The sequence below is a fragment of the Melanerpes formicivorus genome, unplaced genomic scaffold (assembly GCF_026170545.1).
Source record: "Melanerpes formicivorus ecotype bairdi unplaced genomic scaffold, bMelFor1.0.p_v2 SCAF_13, whole genome shotgun sequence".
NCBI lineage: Eukaryota > Metazoa > Chordata > Aves > Piciformes > Picidae > Melanerpes > Melanerpes formicivorus.
This window is the reverse complement of record NW_027142365.1, coordinates 5786637-5799200: the sequence shown is the minus strand read 5'-3', so window position 1 is coordinate 5799200 and position 12564 is coordinate 5786637. Positions and strand designations below refer to the sequence as shown.

Genomic DNA, 12564 nt, shown 5'->3' with positions numbered 1-12564 from the left:
TATCGTGTCATTTCATGTGAGGTGTCCGTGTTGTACACATCTGCTCCAGAAACAGCAGTGGCGCTTCTCTGGATGCAGGCACTTTACAAAGTCCTAGTGATGATGAGGATGATGGCCTACAATCTGCAAGCTTTTGATGGGCAGGCATAGGAGGATGTACTTCAGGGTTCTCTGCTACCTCAGTTAGTAGTTATCAGTAACATCAGTGATTCCCATGCAGATAAACTGCGATTTCAGATCCCCTATTGTCATGGGAGGAATTCCCACTGAGCACACTTGGGACTTGGGTACACTGGTAATGGGAGACAAATGAATGATTTCAGTGGGTTGTTCTGCTGCTGACCATGATTCCTATCTAGATTGAAGATGAACAAACCCAGTTGCTATGGCAATGTGCAACACACTAATTAATACATAAAATCACTGAGAGTTAAAGGTTTTAGGTTCCCACTGTGAAAATGTTACCTTTTTTAAGCACATGAACAGAGGAGATATATGAAGAAAGGAAAATCTTTTTTTTCTTTTAATGAGTCTGGGTAAATAGATATCCAGCTCCTGCATGAAGCTTGTTTTCTCTGGGTATTATGGGCAACTGGGAAATAGAAAGAAATAGGTGTGTTCAGTGTTGATAAAGGAAAATTTAGGGGATCCATGAAGGTCCTCTGGTATACTGAGGGCTGCCATAGAGGGTAAGGCACTGACCTGACAACCTACACTGTGGCTGGAGGGTGAAAAATAAAGTGCTGATCATGCACCCAAAGAGCGTGAGTCTGGATGGGGTTCTGGATTATAGAGACAGGACCTGCATGTGATCCATGGTCCTGGGGAGCAGGAGATGCTGGCTTGATGGCAACCAAATTGAGCCCCAGATCTCCAGTGAACAGGAAGCACACGACTTGCCCATAAAGGATAATATTTGTGTTGCTGAATCTGAATCTGTCCTCCCCGGGCAAATCTTCAACGCTGAAAGCAACAAACTGCTAGAACAGGAAGATCATGAGCAGCTTTGAAGGACTGCTAGAACAAGTCAGGCAATATATATCATGCTGTGTCTGAACTATACTAAACTGAGCCTTAGGCCAGGCAAATGAATTCTGAGGATTTAGGAGATCTCTTTGAGCCCTGTGAGTCCACGTCCTGGGAATGTCCCTGTGCCTGTTTGCGCACTTAGAGCTAGGCATTAAAGGTAGGTGAGATTTTTAAAAGCACTAATTGTTAGCTTCACTGACTCCCTCTGGAGTCAATATTGAAATTCATTGATTTCAAGTGAAGCAGAATGCCTTTGAAAACCAGACACTAAGTGCTTTGCTGGACAAGAGCCTTACACTATGAAGTACTTGGCCCATTACTTTTGGTAAGCAATTTCACTGAGCATGCCGAGTTCAAGTATGTTTCTGCAAATATAACTACCTGATTGAAAAGCATGATCAATTTTATTGAGGAAAAGCTTAGATACTTGCAAAGGAGAAAACATCTCAGCATTTTTCACCTAAGATGTAAAAGAGGAAGCAAAAATAACAACCTTCTCCAAAAATCTCACGGAAGACAGTAGCGTTCATCATTGTTTCATTTCTAAGCCTGTTGTGGAAAAACATTTCATCTCAGCATAAGCTGATGCTGTCATTAAAAGCTCAGACTGATCTCCAAATAAACCATGGTATCATGCTCAATATTTCTTTTAAAGTATATGTGTCTAACTGAAAAATGAACCAACTCCTCTGAAATTATCTGCTAACACTAAAATTAAACCTTAGCTCTGTGTTACAGGCAGATAGGTGTCCACAGCAATTTGTTGCTCTCCCCATCTGTAATTTAAATATACTCAGGGCACAGGTAATCTCGACAATAAAAACCTATTCTAGCATTCTATCTTTCTGCAGTTATCTGCCAGCAAAATCATTTAGCTACTGGCAGCAAAAAAAATGGAGTCATCAAAAAAACTAACTAAATTGTAAACCAGAAAGAAATCAAAAGGGAATGTGAGTAATTATGTATTACTACAATAAATAATGCTTCTCATCTTCCTTTTTTTTCTTCCCCTATTAATCAACAAATGGAACAACTCTGTTTAGTATCACTGAAGGGCTTTGCTGTATTTCTAAATTAAGTTTTTCTGAACCTCAATATTCCTTTTTTATTCCCCCACTAAAAAAAAAACAGCCAAAATTTATCATTTGATGTAAAGCAAGCTTCACTTCCAAGTCTGATATAAGACAGCAGAAAATTGCTGTATATATAACTCAGCAAAATTGACAGGCTGTGCTCTGAAGAGGCTCAATCTAGAGACAAGATGCAAAATGAAAAGTGTCCCCTGGAGATGGCTGCTCCTCCAAGTAAAGTCTTCAAATTGCTAGCAAAGGAAGCTAGGAAACTCCAGGTTTCTTTCTGATTAGCCACTACTGTCTCACATGATCTTTAACACTGCGCTCAACCGTCTGTTTCCCAAGGAAAAAATAAACAAACTAATCCTCTCTCAATAGAAATCCAGTGAAGAGAAAACTTAAAAAAATCCTCTCTGCTAATAGATTGTTCCTTTTAAACTTAAAAAACAGGAACTGATTTCAAGGCATACTATCTTAAAATATTCTTTAAAAGCTAGATATAGACCCACATCTTTTCAATGAAAAGCACCTTGCTCTTCCAGGAATGTCACTGATTTTCATTCATTTAATGTTGGAATGAGGGAGCAAGCCTTGGGCCCATGTTTATGTCTTCTTAACACCTCATTTCCAGAATTCCCATTTCTACCTTCATGCAAGGGCTGGTGATTAGGTGAAATACTCATCCCTGTAAGTTTACACTACATACTTTATTTAGATTTATATTATAGTACACATGGGCACCAAGTATCAAGTGGAATTGCCTTTCTAACATTCAAGACCTGTATGTAAGAATCTGAGGCATTCTCTCCATGGTTTTGAATGGTTTTGACATGCAATTGCCAACATCTGATGGGGATTATCACCAATAGGATCTACCATGCATGGCTTTTGCTATCTTCTCTACCTTGTCATGCAGGTTGAGATGTTAAACACTGAGGCTGAATGAGACCTGTCCATAGACAATGATTGGCAAGAAAGTCTTGTCACAAGGGTAGTCCTCAGTGGACTCATCTCTTACTTAACAGTAAATATTACTTATTAGTTTAGGAAATAGATTAGATTAAAAGCTATGGGAAAAAAAAAGTAATGAAGAGATTATTTCTCTACCTGATGTGTAGTAAAACACTGGTATTAGTTTAAATTTGTTTTTTTTAATGGGTGAGGGAAAATCATACCCAAGAAAACATGAGGGAAAAGTGGGTTGAAAAAAAATGCAGAACCTGCCAAAATCAGTGATGAAATATTTTCTGATCTCTTCAGGGTCCAGAATCTCTATCACATATGAATGGATACACATGACGACAAAGTAGGCTCTCTGTGCCTGCAGTCATGAAACCTCAGCTCATAGCACAGATTTAGATTCCTCTGTCAATGTGCTCATAAACACAAATATGCATTTTGAGGTCATCCACCTTCCATTTAAAAAAAAATCACTATCTGAAGACTTTGAAAGAGTTTCATTGCCATTTTCATATGGTTCATGAACGAGTACTGCATGTATGTGATTCACAAGCCACTGTGTACCACCGTTCTTACATCAGCACTTGCCTTTTAGAGGTCTGTAATTTCGGAGGCACTTTAATTCCTTCTGCCCACAAGAACAGTATTGGAAAAAACACATGGAAAATGTATTCTATTGACAGGTCACATTCCCTACATTCCTCCATTTCCTGACCAGTATCAATGGTTAAGTCACTTTGTAATTATGGTGTTTGCTACTGGAAATGGCATGTAGGCTCTAACTGCAGCCCGAGTGTTTAACCTGATTTTCACCTGAAATGACTGAGATTGTTTTCAGCGCCCGCAGTACTCTGAACGTTCGTAAGGCTGAGACATTGCCCAGGTCCACAAATTCAGTTATGTATCTGTAACAAGGGAAAGTCACACACAGACAATGACAAAACACCAGCAAAAAAAAAAAACAAACAAACAACACAACAATCAAAGGGACAAAGAGAGACAGAGAAAGAATCACTTGTAGCTGAGAGCCAAAACGTAAGGATCAGGGCTTCTTACCTGGGATTACTGAAATAGTTTTTAAAGCTCTCAAAACCCTGAAAGTCCGAAGAGGTGAAACACTGCCTACATTCACAAATTCTCCTACATACCTGTAGAATTAAGTCACAGTTATTTGGAATTACACAATAGAGTATGAGACTTGTCTGAATGAAGAATGCATTCATACATAGTGGGAGCAAATGCAGCCGACTGAGAGCTGCATTCACTTTTCAGGCTGTTGTCTGATGCCATTTGTCCCTTCTGGTTTGTGCTTTGGGTTTGTTGATTGTGGTTTTCTTTCTTTTATTTTTTTGCAATACACATTACTTCAAATGCTTCTTGAACTATTAAACTTAACTAATAGGCATCAATTCTTTAAAACTACTGGGTGAAGGAGAACTTTCATTATCCTGCTTCTCAGCTATAAATACTTTAAAGATTTTACCGTCATTCAGTTGAGCAAGAAAATTCTTTACATTATAGGGAAAATTAAAAGTTATTTTCCTGCTGTTAAAAAATAAATAAATAAATAAAAGCTTCAGCTATCCAAGTAATTTTCACATAATAGCTTCTGCAAACTACATATAGGACAACATCAGAAAATATCAGTGCAAATGTTTCTGCTGGGTTATTTACTCTGAGATGCTCTACTCTGTGGTAGAGCAGAGGTTGGTTTCAAGAGATGCTTAAAATTGTATTTTGTTTTCTACAACAACAACAACAACATCATCATTCCCTTTGACTGCAGGAAGTTGGGCTTTGAATTAATGTAATTGCAAGCCTACTAAAAACTATGTCTGATTAAAATACCAATCGCAGCTCTTCACTGCCATGCCTATTTTGGTTTTCATGGAGACCCATGCCACATTTGACCTAAATGCCCCCCCCAGGGAGGATCAGTTAGGGAATGAGTTTGGTTTTATCAGTATGGTACCAAATTGCTTCCTCCAAGTCAGTATACAGTAAAAGCAGAGCCACCACTGCATCTTCTGAAACAAAAACCCAAAAACCAACAAAACAAAACAACAACAACAACAAAAAGAACTCTTGGAACCTTTAACTTCCCTGTTACATTTGTATTAAATTTCATTGATATGTCCCATTTCTTTGAGGTATTTGTTCTTACACATCAAGGATAAACTCACCTGCTTATTTTACAAAGCCTGCTTAAGTGGGCTTTGTGCAAAGGCCTCTGGGGAGGACAAAACATCCTCTCCATCTCTACTAATCCTGATTATAGCTTGGAAGAGCAATATTGCTTCTCCTGTTCATAATCTTATAGAGGAGTCTGGGCAAAGATTTACCTGTTTCCTCCCCAGGTTTACCCAGTGCTTCTCTCCCAAATTCTTCTGCAGCATGCATCAGCAGACAAAAAAAATAATTTGGGGAGGAGCAACACATGGGCATATGGTTTTGCTGACCAGAGACTTGCAAACACACATTAAAAATAAGTGAACAAGGATATGAAACAAGTACTACTGCTTCTTGTTCACAATACTTAATTAAGGTTTATTCTGGCCATTTCTTTGATGAAATTGCACCAAACCAGTTCCTTCACATCAAGGAGTGAGAAGCAAATGGAAATCCCATCTGAATTTTCCTCTTAGCCAGAGAATTGCATATTTGCTTTATGCTTTGACAGGGCACTTTTCAACCTAGAGTCACAGCTGCCTCTGCCTTGCCTGTCCTGAAAAGTACTCTCTTGTCTGAGAAAGAGTGATTTAAACAGTGGCAGTTTCATAACATACCCTGAATCCATCCATGGCCCTACAGAGGGTCACAAGCCATGGCCATATCTGCTAGCACAGGGTGGGAGAAAATCCCTGGAGAACTGTGGCACTTCTTACACTCTAGTTTGCTATTTAAAAACTAGTCTCTGTGACCCTGTCTATGACATCTCTGCCCAAAAGAGGAGGTAAGAAGTTAATTTGCAATAACTCTAAAGCAAGTGACAGGCTTTCCACTGTAACACCCACCAGTGAAAGAAATCAGTTTTTCTGTTAGCTCAGAATCCTTAGTTCACCTCAATCTCATGGCCTTTCATCAGGGTCTCCCAATCTGAAAATCATGCCATCTTTGGTTCCAGATACAGAAATACCTCTAACATCACACTAGCTAAAAGCAATGTTAAGACCTGTGTGATCAATCTTACTTTAAATTACTTGCAAATTGGATTTATATGAAGGCCGTATCTTATCAGAACAGAGTCCATTATCCAATGCTCTGTGCTGTCCGTTGCTTGCATACTTGAGAAGGTTTCATTGCAAATATGAAGATCACATTGCAGTCACTTTTAACTCTCTCACTGCTGCCTATGGGCTCAGGGAAACACTTTTCCATTTCTTTTCTATGCCAGAACTTCAATTTTTATTCTATTCTAAAACTGTTGGCATAATATGCCTTAAAATAAGAAGCAATAGGAATGGATGTCAGTTGTGAAGAGCACAGCTATTGATATAATTTGGTGTTGTGAAGCTTGGGGTTTTGCAGGTCTGTCTTTTTAGGGATCTGTTAAGAGCTGGGAGAACATTTGGAAAGAAAATGGAAATGCAGCTGAGAAAGAAAGCACAGACATGAAGCCTCTTGTTAAATAAGCCTCAATGAAGTTTTCATGACTCCTTGGGCTGGACCTCTGAGGGGTCATTCAAGTCTAGAATTAGAAAAGGAAAAAAGAACCCTCAGGCACCAACTCCTAGTTCCCACCAGCAAGGAGTGAATTGATCTCTGAAGAGCTGTCCATCTCGAGGTCTGTGCAAACCTGCACATCTTTCCAGCTCTCAAAGCCCCAGACACCCAGAGATGATGTGGACAGAACTGAGGGGATCTCTAGACCTTGTCCTACACTGACTGTTCAGACCTGAAATTCAGCAACAGTAAATGAGATGTTCTCAGGGGAGTTTTGCAGAATGGGAAGTCATTCCCCAACATCCACCTGCAATGAGAAGATGAGGTGGAGGAGATGCACTACCAAGGCTGCAAGCTGTGTCTCCTCCTTCCCCTGCTACTTTCTGCCTCACTGTCAAAACCTCCTTCCCCGTAGAATAGAAGGAACCCACAGAAACTCTCCATGTTGTGCTGGATTCAGCAACCTGCAGATAAACTCATATTTTAACTTACAAAGAGATGAGCTGTTGCAACCTGCTTTTATCACCCATCTGATGGACAGGAGAACAGGCTGGTGATGCTTTGCCTCGTTCCATTCTACCTCTAAATGCTGCAGAACAATTGCACTTAGCGCTGCTTGAGAAAGACTTTAGCTGAAATACCTAATGTGTGATGACCTCCAAAAACTCCTCCCCATCTGCATTGCATTTTTAAAAAGCTTATCACGATGGCCAGATGTCAGTTCAGCCAAATCCATAGGAATGCAGTAACAGATACCAGGCTCTGGCCTAGGGCTGGCTTTGATCCAAAGCCTACTAAAATAAATGGGAGTCTGCCCAATGAAGTCCACATAGGTATTACACATCTTCATGCTGTTCTTCTAAATATTGATAAGGATCATAGAATCCCTTAAGGAATTCCACACCTTAAGGATTCCATAAGGCACATTGAAGCTAATTCTGTGCTCCTTGCAGGACTACCTAAGAGCATTGTTAAAATGCTCCTTGAACACTGGTCCTGATCTCTTCATCCTACCAGAGTTGAGCTATGAACTTCAGTGGCCCTCACTGGAGTTTGAACTACATTTGTTTGAGTACTTCCCCCCAGTTTTAGTTGCACTCAAATATCAGAGGCCCAGGAGTTTGGCTCAAATGTCAGCGCTAAGAGGCTTGTATCTCCCTTCACACTGTAAGCTGTAAGGTTTAAAGATGGCAGCAAGAACTAAACTAAAACCAGAAGAGAAAATAGTCACCGTTAGGCAGAAAATACAGGGTGCTCAGAAGAAATCCTTCTACAAAGAGGAAATGGGCATCTGTACTAGCTTCCACTTCAAGATGTGAACATGTGCTTTCCACTTGTTTTTCTCTCTGGCTATGAAGAAAATCTGGATTTGTAGCTCAGCTGCCCCTGTGTCTGCTGCAAGCACTGGCTGGCTGCTCCTCTATTTCCACATCTTTTCAGTTGCCACAAATCTATCAGATCCTTCAAAGCACTCTAATAACCTAAGCAGAAGTATACAGCTGAAGGGGAACATCATATTGGGGGCTAAATTTCTATTCCCAAGGTGATATAACAAGCTTCAGAGGCCTTTGAGGTAATTCTCTATTGTAGTAAAACAATAATTATTTGCAGGGTGAAGAGGGTTTTGAAGAATGTGAAAACAGCTTTGCTGGTGATAGATTAAAAAGTAGGGATTTAAATACACAGGTATTCAGTCACATTTCTAACACTTGGTATTCAGGGGTCTGAAGCTTCCCAAAACTACATTAGGAGACAAGTATTACTGTAGATATTTCACAAATAGGTCTCTCTGTGGAGCACAGAGGGAGTAAATAATTTCTCCAAAACAGTCTAGTGAATTGAGAGAATGGGATCTAGAATTCCTCTGGCTTCTGAAAACACTCAGGGGGAAAAAAAACCTCCATCCTAATACACTTCAGTATCTTCTCATTTTCAGTACAATTTGAGTGGGAAAAGAAAAACAAAACAAAAGGCAGATCTTATTTTTTAACTCCTATTGCATATCAGAATTCTGTGATATCACTGTTTGGAAAAGCACAAAGGAGTTCTACTTACGCCATAACAATAACACTGAAATCCAGCCAGTTCCATGGATCCCGAAGGAAAGTGAACTCTGTCATGCAAAATCCTCTTGCCAGTATTTTTATCAATGACTCAAAAGTGTAAATGCCAGTGAAAGTGTACCTGGGGAGTAAAGTGGCCAAGATAAGCAAGAGTATTAGCAAGCAGTAGACAGCAGAGGCACACAACCCAGCCCTACTAACGTGAGACACTCCGACCAATTTCATTGGGGTTTCTCGTGCGAGTTAGGGCTGCAGCACAGAGATGTGTATGAATGGTTTCATGTGTGGACCAAGGAACACTTAAGAAATGGGAAAGCACTCATGACAGCAACAGCATGAAGATTATTTTCATCACAGGGTGTGCCTTAATAAATCCTCACTCAGTAAGTCAAGCATGAATACCACACTGCTGAGCTGTGCTATGAGACTTTTGAAGCTCTGCCTGCAACTGCCAGCAAAAGAGGATTGGATTATACCACACTTCTTGCTTCTCTGGTCTGAAGGAGAGTAGTTGTTCCATTCACACCTCTCATCTCTTCCTGCCCAGGACATTTTGAAGGACAGCAGGTTAAAAAGTGTCACCACTTGGTTTTATTAGCTGAAAAAGGTGTTCTGTCTTCCAACTTCCCTTGTGTTTTACTATCCATGGTAACTCATACCAGCTCTCAGAATTACACAACAGAATACCCTCACTGAAAAAGTGTAAACCAGCTCCCACTCCAATATTGTAAAGGAAATCTTGCCCTGCTTGACAATGAGAGAGACACAAGGGTGTTTTGGGCTTTTTTCCCTATAGCAAGATAAGTTGTTTATTACCAACACCCTGTAAAGATCTTGGATAGAATACACCTTTTACCTTGTGTAATAAAGAAGGTACTTGTAATAAAGTGTAGCAGATTCTCTGTGGAGGACAGTAATGTATCCAGCTTGCAACAGTCAGATCCTTATTCACCCAGGGCTCTACCTACCTACCTACCATCAGAGACATACTTCAGGGCACAGACCACCTCTTTTTTGATATTGCCATCTGAGACATGCAGCCATACCAGGCCATATCTTACTAAAACCAACAACTAAAACCAACAAATGTTTAGTATCCACCAGTGCCACTCCTTAGCATGCCAGTGCTGCATGAAGATGAGATGACACCAAAGCCTTTTAAAAAAAATCCAAACAAAACCCCCAAATCCCATAAAATGCAAGTCATGATGTTAGAGGCTTTGAGTGGAAACACCAGCTTGAGTTTCCTGTCCAGCCCCTAAATATCAGTAGGTAAAAAGGTGGCACCACATATAAAAATGCTGAGATTCCTGTTTGGTTTATAAAAAAAGGTGTAAGCAATTAAAAGTGGCAATAGAAGGAATCATTTCATTATGTTTTCTTTTAGCTGTCTTTCTGCTGATCTGCAACTGGGCATCCACAGAGACAGTGGCAAATCTCGTGCCCTCCTGCCATTGTGTCACTTAGTAGAGCCCGTTGCACGTTATAAAACCTCAGTGTGCTGCATCCCAAAGTGTTTAGTATCCACCACTGCCATTCCATAGCATGCCAGTGCTGCATGAAGATGAGATGACACTTAGTAGAGCCAGCTACACGTTACAAAACCTCAGTAGGCTGCATCTCAAAATGGAGATGAGCAGGACAGCTTTTGTGCAACAGTGGGCATCAAACGGTTCTCACATCTCCTCTTTGCCCGTACATCTGAGCAGTATCTTGCATCTGACTTTTCATGGCTCCTGTTTAGTTTTGCTCTGGCATTTCAAATATAGGTCACCCATGTGACAGTCTCTTTAAGCATGTGCCTTCAGTAATACATGCAGAAAACACATGCAAAGAACTGAAAAAAAAAAAATACTTAACGGTACATAAGCTCATTAAAACGATAAAGTACTTGTGTTTATTCAGCATGTCAGATGGTTTAATTGATTGTATAATCATCATCTAATTCTAAATGGATCGGGCAAAGTCCTCCAGCAACTGAACAGCTTCTTTTAACAACAGAAGTCAGGATTTAAACAAAAAGGGGGGTAAAAAAATATTAGTGGAAGGAAGTTCATTTCCTCCCCCCCTCCCCAAAATGATAAGGAAAATGTTTTAATGGAAGATCTGAGACAAATATTTACACCAAGTTATTCCTCTATCCCCTGTGAGTCTCTGGAAGAGCAGAAGAAAATGGATTAAATGCATCTTTTCCAAATCCAATGTTAATCAATTTGAGTTACAGTTCACTGGGTTATTTTGCTCCTCAAAAGTACTTGCCTTTGATTTCACTCTATGCATTTGAGGAGAAGAAGATGAGAGGTGTGAAGGGAGGCCAGAGAAGAGGAAATATGGAAGGATTTTACTAGAATAAACCTTTATTAGAATAAACCAAACCAGGTTGGAAGAGACCTTCAAGATCATCGTGTCCAACCCATCAACCAATCCAACCCACCCAAACAGCTAACCCATGGCACCAAGCACCCCACCAAGTCTCCTTGATTTAAGCCATGCTGCATGAGACCAGCTTCATTTCCACCCTATGTTTCTTGTGTGCCACACATGATGCACTGATAACATCATCCACACCTCCTGCTTGCAGGAGACACAAGCAGCACTTTGATATTTTCCTCCAGAATGTTTGAATTCCTAGCTGTAGACCCACTGGGCAAATATTGATTCACATGAGATATCTGTATTTCAGGTAAATATATCATGGCTATGTTACTGTATGACAGTTTTCAAAGAGGAAAAGGGCAATTATCAGGGGAGAAGAAAAGTCACAGACAGACTTCAGGGCACTACACTCTACAGAAATACATGAAACATCCTGGGATTAGGATGTTATTGTGATCAGATGAAATATTTGGTTCAGTGCTGCCTATAATTAGTAATTTATGGCCTAGAAGATATGCCCTGCATGATTTCATGAAACTTAAAATCAGGGCATTTCGCTGTCTTTCCTCACAGCCCTGAGTAGACCAACCACCAGGCTCTGGAGCAGCAGATGGCTGTGTTTATCATATGTCAGTCAAAAATAAAAAGTGTGTTCTGATTGGTTCAATGAGCCAAAGTAATTGTTTAATGCACTGTGGGTTGATTAGCTTGTGCATCTGGTATCTATTTCTAAGAGGAACATTTTAAAGCAACTTAAAGACACGAAATGGGCTTTCTGAAGCTTCTTAACCTCTTTTAAAATTAATTAAGAAAAAAAAACAAACAACAAAACACAACAACAACAAAAAAAAACAAACAAAGCCCAAAAACCTTCAAGTGATACCTTTGTTATTTTTCTTTCTGAGGGTTTGACCATGTGAAAAGGCAGGAATCCTCATTAAAGTGTTCCTGGATGGTTTTATGCTTGCTCAATAAATTATGCCTGCCAACTATTACAGGGGGAACACTTCTCATGATGTGCTCAGTCAAAAAAGAAACTCTTGCTTCAGTTTAAGGACAGAACTAAATATCATACTATCATAGTATCAGTCAGGGTTGGAAGGGACCACAAGGATCATCTAGTTCCAACCCCCCTGCCATGGGCAGGGACACCCCACACTAGATCAGGCTGGCCAGAGCCTCATCCAGCCTGGCCTAAACACCTCCAGGGTGGTGCCATGGTTTAGTGGTTTAGTGGTCATGGGGTGTTGGGTGACAGGTTGGACTTGATGATCTTTGAGGTCTTTTCCAGCCTTATTGATTCTATGATTCTATGTTCAGGAAGTACTTTCTGAAATAATTCAACTGGAACTCCATCAGCCTATCCTAATGTGTGTAAGCATCAAATCTCATGCATGGGG

The 12564-nt window shown here is 40.2% G+C and overlaps 1 protein-coding gene across 2 annotated transcripts in view; it reads right to left on the bottom strand.

Moving 5' to 3' along the window:
* The window catches only part of LOC137444863 (sodium channel protein type 5 subunit alpha-like), a 227243-nt gene that overhangs the window by 160825 nt on the left and 53854 nt on the right, over positions 1-12564 (bottom strand). Inside the window, exons 5-6 of one of the 2 annotated variants that reach the window (XM_068145943.1) lie at positions 8781-8909; positions 4119-4210 (exon numbers count right to left, since the gene is read on the bottom strand). In XM_068145943.1, coding sequence (XP_068002044.1) covers positions 4119-4210; positions 8781-8909 — 221 coding nt within the window. Of the gene's footprint in view, positions 1-3875; positions 3968-4118; positions 4211-8780; positions 8910-12564 lie in introns of both variants that reach the window. The other variant, XM_068145942.1, reaches the window with a different exon arrangement.